The sequence below is a fragment of the Hoplias malabaricus genome, chromosome 5 (assembly GCF_029633855.1).
Source record: "Hoplias malabaricus isolate fHopMal1 chromosome 5, fHopMal1.hap1, whole genome shotgun sequence".
Classification (NCBI taxonomy): domain Eukaryota; kingdom Metazoa; phylum Chordata; class Actinopteri; order Characiformes; family Erythrinidae; genus Hoplias; species Hoplias malabaricus.
Window position 1 is genome coordinate 6,286,849 of NC_089804.1, and position 16,991 is coordinate 6,303,839.

At 40.3% G+C, this 16,991-nt stretch overlaps 1 protein-coding gene across 1 annotated transcript; it reads right to left on the bottom strand.

Annotated features, from left to right (window-relative positions):
• Positions 1 to 2,062: 2,062 nt before the first annotated feature.
• Positions 2,063 to 16,441, bottom strand: cs (citrate synthase). Its single transcript, XM_066671788.1, has 11 exons — positions 16,220 to 16,441; positions 12,109 to 12,156; positions 11,662 to 11,769; positions 10,844 to 10,909; positions 10,562 to 10,693; positions 9,081 to 9,269; positions 8,301 to 8,500; positions 7,170 to 7,299; positions 4,772 to 4,873; positions 4,448 to 4,657; positions 2,063 to 4,185 (listed from the first exon to the last, which is right to left on the bottom strand). Exons 1-11 carry the CDS (start codon positions 16,268 to 16,270, stop codon positions 4,015 to 4,017), a joined length of 1,407 nt encoding a protein of 468 aa, XP_066527885.1. The 5' UTR covers positions 16,271 to 16,441; the 3' UTR covers positions 2,063 to 4,014.
• Between the last annotated feature and the right edge of the window lie 550 nt (positions 16,442 to 16,991).

Below are 16,991 nucleotides of genomic sequence, written 5' to 3' on the forward strand. Positions count from 1 at the left end.
TTATTTCTTTGACACTTTCATAGAGCTGGTGCTTAGCCTTTAACGTGTGCTGTTCTCAAGTCTGTTTGCGTCCTTGAAACTGGTCTAATGTATTTACTAAAGGCTTTCCCTGCCAGGGACGGTGAGGTTGACTTATTTTTTGCTGTTTCCAAATACTTAAGGGGGAACAGACAAAATTTTGGGAGAGCGCTAACTGCATGAAATACAGACAGAAAAATGAAACTCGACTTACTACTGAGTTAAGCTTCAAGCACGTAACAAAAAAACATTTATTTCAAACACACCGTTTCATTTTAAAAGAAGCAGAGCTTCTTAACGTAAACAAACCAGAGAGAAGAGCATTTGGGCAGAATCATTGACATTGCCATTAGGTCTGGAAATGTTGACTTAATTCTCAAAATATAACTTTCTTTTAAAAAATGTATATTGTTTGTGTCCCCACAATGCAGCTGTAATCTATAGGCTTCCTAAAAAATGTAAATGTATTTACTCAGTGCACTTTGAAGGAGTATAATCTCCCTCTACCTCACAGAGTTCTCTCACTCTGCACTTCATCCTTCTGTCTTCACCAGAACAGAGCCTCTCTTCGTCTCACTTCTGTTAGGGGACCATTTCTATTTTACACAATCTGTGTTTTTTATGCTTTTACTTTAGGTTAATTCAGTCTGCCAGCAACAGGTCGATCACAGTGAACACACACGCTAGTCATGTTTGTTTAACTGATGATAGAATGTAAGTACTGTATAGTCATTTACACTAGAACTCTACAGAGTATTAGCATGGTTTTGTTTTTTCAAATTATACACGGAACTGTTACTCAGGGCTTAAAATGGGTCAGGATCAACCTCAAAATGAAGATAAATGTGGTCTTGTTTTGATTACAGCACACTGCAGGTAGAGACAGTCTCAGTGTGTTCCCACGCCTGTGTACGGCCTGTTTGTTAATATTTAGCTCTAGTGAAATAATGTATTCTTTCAGCATGTGGATGAAACAGTTGAGCTCCTCAGATTGTTTCATTGTTCAGTATTTACATGATGTAAGAATATCAAGTTTAAAACATTAATCACCAAAATGTTTTTATTTTATGTAGTGGTTAGTGTTTATTCTTATTTTTTTTTTTAAATCCATCACCTATCGCTGTCCAAAGAAAAACGTGTAACTTCCTTTTTTTGTAGCCTTCAGTTCACTACGTCATTTGAACACAGCCACTGTTCTTCACTGTGTGAAAATGTCATGAATGAACCAATAAAAATGCTCTAAAATTAATTGGAATTAAATTCTAATGGTATTTCTTTCAGATTCCATTGAAAGCCAAGTTTTTTTTTTCCTTCTGCTGTAAAGTTTCTATATTGGAGAACCGTGTTTTGCTTTGGAAATTGATTGACTGTAAGTGGAAAGCATGGCTGGTGTCAGATGAAGTTATTTCATGTCTTGGCTCTGTGAAATTGTATTGCTGTATGTTACTGGATTGTTTTCCTATAAATTATTTCTAAACAAACTGTGTGGCTGTTTTTATAGAGTTTTTATGCACTCACTGTCCATTTTATCAGCTCCACTGACCGCACAGGAGCATGGTGTAGTTCCACAATTAGTTTTTTTACAGACATCTGTTTCTCCACATACTTTCATACCCCTATTTCACTCTGCTCTTCCAAATGCTCAGGACCCCCACAGAGCAGGTGTGATGTGGTGGTGGATCATTCTCAGCGCTGCAGTGACACTGACGTGGTGGTGGTGTGTTAGTGTGTGTTGTGCTGGTGTAGAGTGGATCAGACACAGCAGTGCTGCTGGAGTTTTTAAACCCTGTGTCCACTCTCTGTCCACTCTGTGAGACACTCCTCCCTCGTTGGTCCACCTTGTAGATGTAGAGTCAGAGACAGTAGCTCATCTGTCGCTGCACAGTGTGTGTCGCTTGTCCTCTAGTCCTTCATCAGTGACACAGGACGCTGTCGGCTGGATGTTTTTGGTCGGCGGACTGTTCTCAGTCCCGACACTGAGGGGTTTAACCTTGATAGGGGTTCATTACTTGAATGGATTACGGAAATAAAGGCTCAGAGAATCATTTTGTTAAAAACATTTATTGGTTTTCCTTTTTTGTTAAGTTTTTGTTTTTGTTCATCTAAGCATCTCGTTCCCATTTGACCCACGTGACCCCATTCACTGGTTCCTCTACCTTCTCTGGTTCACGCTGACTTCAACCAATTCATGTTCTCTCTGACCGTTCTTGTCCCTCACCATTTGAAAACATCCTAAAACAGCACACAACGAGAAACAACAGATCTACGGGAGAAACGCATTCAACACTGATGACTGAAAATACCTCGTGAATTATAATTAGCCAGAAAGGGAAATTCAGATGGGGGACGAGTCCCCACGTTGTACACGGAGTGTTTATGGACCTGTCGTTCGACAAATGAGCTGCTACAGATTCAAACCAGCGACCACCTGAGAGCAAGCATAAAACAAAGCAGGACCAGCCTGTGCCAACCCAGAAGACAAACACAACCCTATAGACAACGTGGTTTTATTTACAAGCAGGAGCATGTGTTGAACTGGTATTAAATGGAAGAATCTGACAAAATAAGAAGGTGTAAAAGAGTGGTTACTGGGTGCTCCAGGGTTAAGAGCACGACACCCAAACGTTGATCTAGTGAGATTATTTAAAGCAGAGCTCATACATTCAAGCTAAATATTTACAAAACATAAATAAAATCACAAATTATGTACTCACAAAATTAGCGATTTCCTTTTGTACAAGAACTGTACAAGAACTCAAAACTCTACCGATGATAAGGACACTAAAATCAAACCAGGGGTTTTCCTACACCTAAAAAAATGAAAACAAAACTAGCAATTTGAGGGTTCCAAACCAGCAAGTGCTTATTTTGGAGTAGCAGATCACTGAAACGCTTCCGTATTAACAGGCATTAATTTAAAAGAAAAAAAAAAAAAATCTGGCCTTTAACACTGAAAGCACTGACTGCTCAGTCTTTAGCTTGCTCTCGACGCTGATCTTAAGTGTTAATGGATGGGTACAAACCAACAGTTCAGTACAATCACAGTCAAGTTTAAATCTCTTGGTTCCATCGCACTGTTCTGCATTCGATCTTCCTAAAATATCTACTTTCAAAATGGAGAGGGAGAGAGAGAGAGACACCAATTTGAAGTAAAAACACAGATGATAAATTAAAAGGGGAAAAAAAGAGGGAAAGCCAGAGCGCTCTTAAAACAATTCGACTGGTTGAAGTCAGAGAGTGGTTCAGGAAATTCATGAATTTAAAGGGGCAGTACCCTTTTAACAGATCTATTCCTAACTGAATTGGTTGCTCATTAATGAACTGAGTTGAATTTAGGGAGGACCTTATTGTCATCTGGAGTGTTTTTAGGGAGAAACGTTCTGATATTAATATTGGTGAAGGGGGGGTGTCTGGTCGAATGACTAACGTATGGAAAAGGGGGGAGAAAAATATAAAATAAAAATAAAATCATACTTAGCCAAGCGCTACTAAAGCTGAGGAACGCATGGTGTCTCTTGTTGGTTTATTCCTGTAAAGGGCCTTTTACACATAATGCAAAAGAAGCCGTAAATAGTAAATAACTAATGCTACTATGAGAGTGTTGATCTGTAAAGCTCCCCCTTCCTTGTATGTGGTAATGACTGTAACGATCAGTGAACTGGCGTACTTAACAAAAAAGAAAATAATGTATTGATGTAGGACATGAGAGGAGGAGGTCAGGGACAACAAGCACTTTTACAAAATCTGCAAAATGTCTAAAACAGGTGTTAAGTTTTGTCTATTCCCCCTCTCTTCTCTGCAGGGTTAGGAGTTGTGGAAGTGTGTTTTGGGATGTTCAAGATCAAGATTAATATTACTGAATAAAGGTGGCTCTTACTTCCTTTTTCAGGTGTAGTTTAAAAGTGTACTGTCTCTTCGAATCCCTCGGCCCCGGGTCTCGTTTCTAATTTAGTTAGCTTAGCATCGCCTCTGCTCCCGTAGCCTAGCCTGGTTCCTCTAGCCTGACTTGGCTCCCACAAGAGCCATAAGTCCGTCTGTGCTCATGGACTTGGGACGTTCCAGAGGGAAGCCCAGTGCTCTGCTCCACACCAGCTGAGCTAGGACCCCCAGGGCCCGGGACACGCCGAACAGCACCGTGTAGTAGTTCATTTCAGTCATGCCATAGTACTGCAAATAAATAAATACATAAATAAATGAAACACACCCAAGAATTAGCCAATTGTGTATCCTACATATGGGTATCATTTAAAAATATGGATGTTTATAATAATATATAATATAGGTTATAGTTTATGTAAATAAATTCTATGTTTTCCTGCATTGTCCTTGTGAACTTTAAATGAAGACTGGACCAAAAACAATGCTCCAAAATAAATAAAATCTCTTTACTGGAGACAATGCAGGTCTCTCTGAAACGTCAGGGACTTACCTGTAGTAGCACTCCACTGTGAGCATCAACGTTGGGCCATGGGTTCTTGGCCTTGCCCTGCTCAAGCAGCACGTTGGGCACGATCTTGTAGAGCTGAGACACCAGCTTGAACATGGGGTCATTAGGAAGATGCTTGAGGGCAAACTCGCGCTGGCACGTGTAACGGGGATCCGTCTTCCTCAGAACAGCATGTCCATAGCCAGGCACCACCTGGGTCACAAAAAGAAAATGGAGAAAAATATAAATCTTTACCTTTTGGGCCACTGATTTTTTTTCATTATTATTAAAATCGGAGATGTAACGACTACACGGCTTTGTCCTTACTCTGCCTGATTTCAGCGTGTTCCAGATGTAATCCCTCATCTTCTCATCGGACACTTCACCTCCCAGCTCCTTCTGCAGCGCTGTCAGCCACACCAACACTTCCTGTGGAGCACAAGGGGAAATGCTTCAAAACAAAAGCCAACTAAAATTAGAGGCTTGAATCTAACCTGTGTGTTACAAGTCATCAAAGGTATGGGAGCACTTTACATTAACGCCTTCAGAGAACAGCGTTAGGTGCAAAATGTGCACAGCTGATCACTGCATGGCACGGCAGCACAACATCACTGCACAAGCATCTGAACAGGAAGCCTGTTGGAGCTGTGTGTGAAAGAGATTAAGTATAGTAAGTTAATTCTACTTTTTCTCTCACTCATTGTTACTAGAGCCTGCTAGAGTAGTTAAACAACATTTGTTTTTCTTAGTAAATTGATATTACACTCGCGTTTAGCGAACAAGCCTTAGCACGTCACTCCCCGTGTTAGTGTTTTGAGTATCACAGCCAAGTGTATATTTACATTACATACACTGTTGTGTTATTAAATATTGATAAATATAAAATGTAATGGTTGGGTTAATTCTTCATGTAAACACTATTTTTTAATAATGGCAGGTTGTGTGTTCCTTATACAATTACAACATTAGTTCTCTAAAATATCTTAACCATATCTGATCATGTGTGTTAGTTGAATTTCCCTTTTATTCTCAGCACATGGCGGCATCACCCAATATCCATTTATGTCATTTCAATTTGCCTGCATTGTTGTCTGCATTTTAGATCAATAATTATTAACTTTAAAAAGACATTTAAACTGTTCACCGTCTGTAAATTCAATACTTGAATAGGATTTTGTTTAACAAAACAATATAAAGAAATGCTGGTTGCACGTTATAAAAAAAGATTTTGTGTGTTTCTTTACATTGATTCTGCTGCTGTAAAATTATTTATTTTTTTGTACTCAATGTAGCACACATTTATTTTTTTAGGTGAGTTGTTGGAAACAAGTTTTGTACAAAGACAGTTTGGTTTATTAAATAAAATGCTGGAAATCAAGTTTGGCTTGTTTTCCTTTTTATCAGATTAATAATCGATTAATCGAAAAAAAAAAAAATAATAATAATCAACAGATTAATCGATTATCAAAATAATCGTTAGTTGCAGCCCTACCTGAGAGTCATAACGAGGATGGAATGGGCTTATGGCTTAGATCTTGAACATTTCCACTAATATTTTTCATTAGCAGTTTCCATCCACGTAGTTTTTGCGAATTATTAAAACGTGTGTTAAAAACCTGAAGCCCTCAAAAAAATAAAACCTCCCAAATATATTTTTAAAAAGTGCTTCATGTCAGAACGAGGAGGAAAGTTAGACAATCACTAAAGCGCAAATGAAGGATTGAAAAAGGGTTTTTTGAATAAACAATAACATTTTGGCTGGTTCACACCTACTGCGCATGCGGCACAGTGTGCCCTGGACTGACCCCATGACCACAGGCTTTTAACAGACTCCTCTGGACTCTTCTTCCTTTTCTACTATAAATACTTCATGACATCTGTTTTCATACTAACACCACCCGAGTTTCTCATTTTAGACTGTACACATATACACAGCATTTACATGCATTCCTGCCAAATCATTAAGGACTAGTTCTATGACAGAAACCACACTGAAGCTCCAATACATATTATATCAACTTTCTGAAGTGTATTTTTGATATTAAAACGGCTGCAAAAACAATTCTGATCAAAGCAAATCCCCACTCGATTCTCTCCATCTCGTTTTGACGGGAGCCTGTGCCTTCTGAAGTTTATTCCCAAAAGTCTAATGGACAGATACATCGACTCATTTCACACCCCAACCCCCTCCTCCAATCGCAACGTTTGCAAACGTTTGTTTTGATTGAACACACAGCTAATGAGAACAACTTTGTATAGTTTCTTTGAATCGGCTTTTAGACATGAGCATGCAGCAGGCACCGCCCACAAAATCTCCATGGTATAAATTCTTATCCAAAAGTTGTTGATGTTAAAGCTAGCAAAAGCAGAGGTTCAGTCTGTATCTGATCCACTGGACTAAACAGTACTACATCATTTGTGCGTTTATACAGGAATGTTTTATGCAAATTTAGATTTTTATTTAAAAAGAGAGGATCGGTTACAATTTAGCTCCTAAATGCTGCACCACTGAAGATAAAAACAAATATTTGACTAAGAATATCATGCATATTTGGCTGCACATTTGCCACAGTGAGTACCAAAAAAGGCAACCTGAATATTTTCTCTTTTAGCTAAATTTGGTTAATCTGAGGAAAGTGTGAACTGTATGTTTCATATTTAATATGTACCAGAAACAGACATCTGAGAGACCTGTCAGTTTAGAGTCTCAGTCAAGTGTGTGTACCTGGTTTGCTAGTCCGTGCAAGGGTCCAGCCAGGCCATTCATAGCTGCACTGAAGGAGAGGTAGGGGTCAGAGAGCGCACTGCCCACAAGGTGGCTGGTGTGGGCGCTGACATTGCCACCCTCATGGTCACTGAACCAGAGAGAAAAACACAAACACACATATTAATATAAAATATAGTATTCATAATAACAGAATAATTAATACAGGTGACCCTTTAAATGAAAACGAAAACCCTTGTGCTTTTCTGAAGCGAATCTTCAATAAAGCACTGAAGAAAACATGGCCGTTGACAAAAATGTCAACCATTTAACATTAAGTAGTGGGAGGGAGGGAGGTTTTAAAACCTAAGTTTGCGCTTCTCCTTCCATTTCTCTGCCCACCTACAATGTCATGGTTTGCCAAAGAAAGGAGGATCACTTCCAAAGCTTGGAAAAAAATTATCATCAGTATTTGGGAGGAAAAATTGTTTTCTAATGAGTCATCGTTAGAAACTAGATCAGGCAACAGACACTGCACGCAGCAGGCATTTTGGTTTCTCTAAAGACATTTTCACATATGAATTATGGAGCATTAGGTCTAGATGTTTTCCAGAGTTGTCTTTTCACACATGTATTGTACATTTGGAGATTTTCAGTGTCAGATGTGCTCTCAGAGTTGTAAATGTCTGGTGTTTTAGGCATGGGGCAGCACCCGTGAGGCACGGCATCATACTCCGGTACATTACCGGCTCTATTCACACATGACATTAGTATGAGGGGGCTGTAAGGTGCTTTTCTTCCCGAAGTAAAAGCCAAGTCTGTGTGCTGGCACTCATCTGTGCCAATGAGATTTCTCCATTAAAACAATTCCATCTTAGTCCAAGTCATTCCTCCTCCCAAAGGGAAAGACCAGCTTGTACGGCCAGAACACAACATCTACACTATTCACAGTAATTTGTTAAACTTTAAATAAATTGAATTTAAATATAATATAATGACTGGTGCATAATATAATGACTGACACACTGAAGCATTTAGCACATGGCAATGTGTACTGATCACAATATACAGCACTACACTCAATATTAGTTTTCATTTTATTATGGTTTAAAAACAGCTATAAGCTTGTTAAATGCCTTAAAGAGTTGTTACCTGTGGATGGTGAGGTAGAGCCTCATGAGCTCAACAAACTGGGGGTCGTTGTAGCCCAACATGTTGGTAAAATTGTGAGACCAATCCAGGTTGGAGTCAATGGCGCCAATGCTGCTGCCCTCACGGTAGAGGTTGCGGTAGATTTTAGCAGCAACGCAAGGAAGCTTGGCGATCAAGTCCATGGAGTCTTCATACACAAACTAAACCAGAAAAGATTTCAGGGAGAACAAAGCCTGTTAGTTCAAATCGCCCAGATTTAACATCAGATCGGAGACAGATGTCAATATTAACACAGAAACGTTTTAAAACTGATGGACACTACTGATACAATTATAATCCAACTACGTTAATCTTACATTTCCACTACCAAAGCTTCAGCCTTAAGAAGAAACAACACAATTTATGTTTTTCCAAAAATTAATACTTATTTCACATTAAACACAATTGTTACTTTTCCTGGAGGAGGTGAGGAAAAATCCCTGTCTGTTAAATAGTTAACTAAACTTTATGTAGAGGACATATGAAGACAGCTAACAGCAACAATATAAGTTTGGAACACCGCTGCTAGTTTTCTTATATACGTGGTAACTGAGCAATGGGGAGATGTGTCACACACCAGGTGAAACAGCTATAATGATTTAGATGAGAGATGAGAGTGTACAGTGAACATCAAGTGTGCGTTGAGGCAAAAACACATTTACCTCATCTGCTGTAATATGGGCTTCATAGTTTCCATGTCACAGACTAAATTTTCATTAAATTCAACTCAAAATGTCTCACCTCCCAGTACTTGCCCTTGTGAACTCCTTCAGAGTACGCCCGGGCAAAGCTGCTTTCGCTGTTCAGGGCAGTGATGGCGGCGCTAAATTGCGACATGGGATGTAGGTTGGTGGGGAAGTTATCCAGCATGGTGACTACATGAGAGGGGAGAGCCGCCCTCTTGGCCCATTCCTTAGACAACCAGTTCACCTGCAGGGGACAACACCGGGGATGCATGGTTAGCTGCATTAACACAAACTACTAGGGCTAAACAAATAAACACTATTACACTGAAGGAAAAAAATCATCATCTGATTTAGTGTTGCCCTACATTTGAAGTGAAATATACAATCGCCATTTCAAGAAAAGGTGGGATACTTACTAAAAACGCAATTAAAATCTGTAGTTTGTTAATTCACTTACCTTTACACAGCACACAAAAGGGCATCGAAAAGATTGTGTTTTTAATGGCAAATTAACTTAGTTCCTTAAATAAAAACATGTAGGAATTGATGCCCACAGCACACTTAATTAAAATAAAAAGCTCGGAGAGAGGCATGTTTACCACCAGCGCACATCACCTTTACTTTTAATTATACTTTTTAATCTGGGAATTGAAGATACAAATTGTTTTTTGTAGGTAGAACTTTTGCCCATTCTTGCTGTCCCCGTCTCATTGTTTCAACTGACAATACAGTTGTGGGCTACTTTCCTTTTCCTTTCAACCAGTCCAAGAGAATAAAGGCCTCCATGCATCCATCCATCCGTCATTGATTTAGATGACAATATGAATCATAGTGGATCCCATCCAGAGGAAAACCTTGTTTGACAGTAACCCTGTTAACCTTAATCATGCATAATTCATGCAGTATTTCTGCTCCCTACAGCAATGCAGTAATGCAGCCCAGACCTGCAGAGTCATAGCTAATCTCATAATCACATAAGGTCAGAAGAGATAAGGCCCCTGGAATAAATACACTCCAGCCACTAAGGATGTGCATGCAGCAAACATGCTGTCCAGCCAGTTTTAGGACGGGGAAAGCTTTCTTCAAACATCCACAACCCTGCCATAGTGCAACCATAAAAACACAACAACCAAAGTCTATTTTCTATTCTTTTAAGTACAGAATAAACATCTAAAAGTGTAGTTTGCAGCATTGCTTTTTGTAAGACTTGCGTCTGAGTTAATAACCACGTGCAGCAAAATTCACAGGTGTGTTTCTTAAATCTTACAGCGCATTAAATGTATCAGTTCATCACAGCAGGCAGCAATAAAGGATTTAAAATAGCTGTTTAGTATGAGAGATTCATTCGTTTTCAATGGATATCCTGAAGTGAATTTGAACTGTACTGATTCTAGTTTGAGCGTTGGAAGTGGAGGCTAATTTATTTACAATACAGGGGACCTATGCGTGTGTTTGAGGTTCCTATAAAAAAGTCGTCACATGAGCACGCCCTGTACGTGTGTATACGGGTTATTCATTAATTTTTATCCTTTTTACCTGTTCTTCAGTGGGAACTTTCCCTGTGATCAAAAGCCAAAAGAGCCCCTCGGGCAGTGGCTCCTCGCCTCCCACAGCCTTTGGCAACAGCTGTTGACACTCTGGAATGCTGTAGCCGCGAAAACGGATGCCCTGGAAGACACAGGTAAACAAATACACAGGTTCAGTGAGTCGTGACGTACCTGTGTGAGGCTAGTAACATCTCCGCAGGTTAAAGACCTACACTGATTAGTTTTATAAAGATTACGTAAACGTCTCATGAGTTTACAACATGACACTTACCTCATCAGGGTCGAGTACAGAGGTCTCATAAACTAGGCCTTTCATACCCCTCATTCCTCCATAAACCTGTTGAGTAAAAACATACAGAACAACATTCATATTTTATACAGGTACTCAACATAGGCCTCTGCCATTATTAGTGTTCCAACGTATTCGTATTAATATAGTGGACAAGGTGAGACAAACAGGATGATATTAAACCACAGTGGCTCTAAATATACTTTCAAAACAATTAAATACATCGTGGTACTCATAGTTCAGTACAACAATATCAAAGTGTAATGAATTTATATAGGAATGCAGCAGTTATGGAGGGAGAGTAAGTTATAAGTAGGTTTCACTGATAACAAGCTGGAAAAAATAAAAATAAATAACATTAAAGGACAAAAATAGCAACCCACATGACTCAGCAGAAGCCATCTATGAGGTGACATCACACCATGACCATAAGGTCCTTGAAAAGACAAGGTAGCCAATCAGAGAACTACAGCAGGAAAGGCCACATATTCTGCCCTAGGCTCTAAACTATAGCCAAAGCCCAAAGTTCAAACAAGGGCCAGAAAATAAGACACAGAGTCTAATGATCACCCTCGCAAAATTAAAATAGAAATAACATAACTGTCCGACTGTCCTGGGGTGTGAATGACATACAGCTTAAATATTATAATTTAAAATTAGACACTTTTATAAAAATTGTTAAAGTAAATTAATAATGAAAAAGATGTTTGTTTCCACAGAAAGTGCTGGAAAACTCAAGCTCAAAACATCTGCGTAAAGTGAACTCATTTTTATAAAGAAAGAACGAAACAAAGACTCACCATATCCACAGTGACCTGGCCGATGTTGTTTTTGCCGTACTGTTGTTTGAAGTTCTTGATCCTGTTCTGTTCTTTGGGGATGAGATCTGACAGCACGTCTTTTAAATTCTGCAAACGTCAAAAGTAAAAAGTGATCAGGGCACAGTCTAAAAAAGATTATAAACATGGAACTAAACCTGTGGAGAACCTAGGAAAAGTGCAACAAGGAAATCCACTTTAAAGCTCCTGCATTTTTTTTTTTTTTTTTAAAGATAGCGTCAATAAGGGTATGAACCTTCACCGCCACAAACTGCTCTAAAGTCATGTGACAAGAGGAGAGACAAAGGTTCACTGGAAGTGAGATAATATGATGAAAAGAAAAAACAATTATATCAGAGGAAGTTAAAAAGATAGGGTGGTGACAGCAAAAATCAATTAGCTACTACAGAACTGTGTGTAGATACTTACTGTTGCTGCACTAGAATTTCTAGCAGCCACAACAACACATGCTGCATTCTGGAAGAGAAGAGAATATACGGATTAGGAACATACGGCTAGATGAATTTTGCAAAATGAAACATGAAATAAAGTAGGTATGAGGCCACTTAATGAAAGAGCACCCCATAGGGATCCTAAAAGACATTCTCAAATCTTTATTAAAAGTAGAGCAGCTGAAAACAGACAAATAAAGAAGCAAAAATACTTATAAATGCCTGTAAGAAAAACCTTAACACGAGTAAAAAGCATGAATGTCACACTCAATACCACGTTACCAGAAATGAGTCATCAGATTAATGGCTATAAAAGAGTGCAACATTCATTTTGCAATCCCCACCCCACCCATATCTGACACTTCAGCTAACAAATATGCCCCTGATTAACTGTAAGAAGAGCAGAAGATACTTTCATCTGCCACTTCAACCAATAACAACAACAACAGCATTCAAAACAGAGGGGAAACCACAAAGAACAATAGTTAGTCACTGCATTTTAAACACAAACCTTTAGCAGTACAGTAGGCACACATTAATCAAATATGTTTACAAAGAATACAATTTTAAAGATCAATGCTTAAATAGTATTAAAATGTTCCCCCAGAGGGAGTGGCGTGGATCTGTTCTGAACTCCACCATTAAGAACTGCAAAGGAGAATGAGGGAGAAACACTGATTTTTTTCTTTCTTTGGGGTCCATGTCATGTATTTTGTCAGGAACTTCAGGTGGGCATTCCACAAAACAGGATCTCTCTGTTTCAGCCAGTTAGACTAAGCCCAGAGTTAAGCCTGTCCAATAGGAAAATAGCCAAGGGACATTCCCCAAACTAGGGTTTATCTAGTTAAATGAGAAATCTTGCTTTGTGGAATATCACCCCCCAAGAAAATCTCAAAATCCAGATAGAGTAACAATACAGATATGGCCCGGCTCCCCCAAGGGAAAGACTGCACAACAACTGGAAGGACTGAGGCCAGAAGGGTACTACGTTCCTGAACACAGGCCAGTATTCCTTCTGTGGTAGCTGTGACAAGTTAGGGCTCTGCAGCTCTATACCCAGCACCCATACCGCCCCAAGTCAGGAGGCTGAACACAAACAAACCTGTACATAAAGAGTACCGCGGTGCTGCTACGCACACGCTTCACTTTTGAGGCAAACAATAGCCCATGTCCGTCTAAAAAAACAAAACAAAAAAAAACTGAAGCAAAACCAGAGAGAGTCTTTCTCTCAGGTCAATTTCGCCAAGCAACATTCCATGCCATAAATCGCCGTTCGCCCATCACTCCACTAGACTCAAATTACCCCAACTTTCTAATGAAGAGGAGGCTGCTCCCAGCAGATATTGAGACTGCACTGGAGCAGAAGGAGATTATGTAATGGGCATGAGGCATGGCTGCTTCAGTTCACTCCTCTACTCAAAGTTTAAAACCTTTCAAGATTGCTAGGCCAAGCAAAAGCACAGTAGCCTATGATTATAATAATAAACATAATGAACATTTTTATTTGAAAAATTATTTGGACAATAACCTCATGCCAACTTCTATTCAGAGTTGAGATATCACCTCCCAACCTCTTCTAGGGTCAATAGCCCTGCTCTTCACCCAAACCTTTATTAATAATACTTTATCTACAAGCAGAGGCAAGACATAATTACATCACCCTAGTCTTATCACAGCAGGATTACTTTCCAAGCTACAGTGACCTTGAAAAACCCTTCTAGGTAAAAAGGGGGCTCAAACAGAATGAAAACTATGTCCGACTTATATACTTAAAGAGCCAACGGTCGGTCAGGGGCTGTCACTTACATTCTCAGTGACCTTTGACTCACTTCTGCTAAAAAAGCGTGCTCTATTCATGGCAAGACAGAGGTACGGCCCAAACAGAAGGACATTCCTACAGAGCTTACAGTCCTGCCACTGAGCTACGAGGTGAGGTGTGGTGACGTTCAAGATGGACACCAGATTCACTGAGGGCTCAGGACGATTTAAATAACTATGAGAAACCATTCTTCGTTTTGAAGAGAATGGGGACATTTAAGAAGCAAATACACAGCTGTGTTAAGTTTATTATGGATTCAGCAGGAGTATGGTTCTAATAAAAATGCAAACGTGCAAAACACAGTTTGACAAGGGTCAGGTTAACCTGAAAAAGAGGATGGTTCTACGCGACATGAATCTCGAAGAGTGGTATTTTTTTCCACAAAACAAAAGTAAGCAACACAAATTTGCACGCCACCAGCCTCTTCAAAGTCAAAAACAACTCTTTTCTCTGTACTAGTTCCACCCAGACAGGTTCTGAAGGCCAATGTGGCCACGGTCGGCATTTAATTACAAGTTAATTAAAAGTTAAACACAAGTTCCTCCACTGCACCAACATTTAAATTCAATTGTAATAACACACAAGGTACAGAAAATATACCAATTTCAAATATTTAAAAAAGGTCTTTCCCAAACCAGTTGTACAGCACTGTGAAAGATATCAAAGTCATCCAAAGAAAAACATGCATCCCCAAAATAGTAGCTTAACAGGAGAAGGGGAAATCCTTCTTAACTTTCATTAGAAGTCAATGAAAGATTGTATTCCAAGTAATTTTGGAGCAATCCTATTAGTCCATTCATTAGTCGCCGTGTTCCAACGATGCGGACAAATTGACAAAAATGGAGATGATACGCTTTGTCGCGTAATCCTTTAAGGGACGGACCGCTCTTTGTATAACTGGTGTAGTAGTTCTTAATATTCAGACCCCGCACTCTCAGTCAGCTTTCACAATGTACAAAGTTCAGAAACTTTACACAAGATAAGGACACAGTCACTTAAGATGCCGTCATCCTGACAGTAAATCAGCGGTCTGTTTAACTACACTAAGGCAGACGAGAAGCACGAGCGCTCGGCTGTTGTTGTTTGGCAGCTCAGATCAGAAATGCCCTTTCACTGCTGCGACAAAAAAGGGATTACTCCACCATTTTCACGTAGACTTCCTCTAAACTGTGTAGGAGTAATCCTTTAAGAGTTCAATAACGTTTTAAACAGTCAGTTTGAGGGGAAAGTTTTTCTAAATATCTTAAACAGACATTTCTCTGTGGATTTGCTTTCCCTAGTGACAGCTTAGCTCCAGATCGAATGTAACGTCCACTAAACGTTCAGCAAATGGCATGCACGTTTATTTCAGTGAAAGGAGGAGAAGAAGAAAGAATACAATCACTGGATCCATATGTTATACTCACTGTGCCAGGGAAGTATGACTGTTCTGGCACAACATAACACTGACTTAAATTACAGAGCAGGAGGTAAGAGTTGTGCACTGAATAACAGCTGTATTACGGCTCTGAGGGGGACGAGGTGTAGTTGAACTGGACAGGAGATAAAACACCTCAAAGAAGCAATAGGGAAATAAAGTGTTCTGAAGGTCATATCAGTGGCCTTCATAAGAACTTACTACTAACGTTACAGGCGTAAATACTCAAAGAATTGCACCCCAAAAGGATAAATGTGGGGTTTACGTGTGACCCACCCCCACCCCTCACTCCCTGAGAGAACTAGAGTTAACATTACAGGACGTGAGAGCGGCGAAGGCCGAGTAACGTTAACGTCGGCTAACTCGAGAGCGGGAGAGTGAAGTTAACGTCTCACTACAACACAAACATTAACGGTTAACAGAGTTAGAGGCTAGTCTGCTACGCCCCAGCTGAAGGTTAAAAGCCTGCTTCTTATTTAAAGCCAAAGCGGAGGACCAGAGAGAAAAGCCCTGGCAGCTTCGCCTCCCACAATAGTGCTATAACGTTGCCGGCTGGAAGCTAAGCAGCTAACACGGAGCGCTCAAAAGACGAAGTCACCCTTCTCCGTTAACCGCTCCTCGGCTGACGGGGACGGGGAAGGCGGCTCTGGAACCAACACTGAGGCCCGTATACGGCCGTAACCAAGGAGCTGGTATAATGTGTTAGATACAAAGCAACTCTATGAGCAAATTAACCCTAGAGTGACTCTAGCTCAGCGCTAGCAGCTGGTGCTCACGGATAAACCGGTGAGAGCTAACGTTAGCGCGGACTCTCCTTTACTGCGAGCACCGGCCCTGGGCGAAGTATCTTACCTTGGAGCCGAGCAGCCTCGGGGCCAGCCTGCTGAGAGTGAGGAAGGACATGGTGTCTGTGTGTGGGTGTTAATACAGGAGCTCGGTGGAGGTGGATCCGCCGCGGAGCTGCTGAAGGTGCCCCTCTGAAACCGTGGCCGCAGTGAAGGTTGAAGAAGGGACTCGGGCCCAAATGTAGCCGCAGTGTAGAGCGGACGGGGCCTTGTGAAAAGGAGACAGCGCGCTGCGCCGCTGTTGGTCAGAGGCTGTAAGGCGGGATCTGATTGGCTGTTGAGTCTTTCGCGTTTTTACGAGATTGGGTAAACGCCAGAGAGTGGAACGGCAGACGGGTAATAGTGGTTGTAGGTAGTGCCTGATGAAAAAGAAAGCCACGGCTTGGTGAATAACGCTCGTCTTTTGTCATTGCGATACCACACGCCGATACTAAATTATCATGACAGAATTTTAAAGCCAGACTCCAGAGTCCAGAGAACAAACAAACAATTTCAGCGCTAAGACGTTAAGTGGTGGAAGTGTGTATATTATTATTTTTTTATTTAACAATCATAACATGGTAGGGTGACCAGATCTGAGATGGTGAAAAACAGGACACCTTTGTGTGTTTTTATTTTTGCTCCACAAAACATGGGAATTTCTTTTTTAATTCATCCGAGAACTTACATTTACGTTTCGGCATAGCTGCTCGAGATGAGGGTAGGTACATGAGCTTTGCCTGAGGTAAACAAGGACTACTGACGTGCAGACTGACCAATTAAATGTTTACAGAGAAGGT

What these genes read in the sequence shown, in the direction of transcription:
- cs (XM_066671788.1), bottom strand. Translation starts at nt 16,270, where the DNA reads ATGTCCTTCCTCACTCTCAGCAGGCTGGCCCCGAGGCTGCTCGGCTCC. An exon ending in ACAAGGGCAAGTACTGGGAG is followed by an intron (nt 8,501 to 9,080) that starts GTGAGACATTTT and finishes TTTCTGGTTTAG; the next exon opens with TTTGTGTATGAAGACTCCAT. An exon ending in CTCTACCTCACCATCCACAG is followed by an intron (nt 7,300 to 8,300) that starts GTAACAACTCTT and finishes TCTCTGGTTCAG; the next exon opens with TGACCATGAGGGTGGCAATG.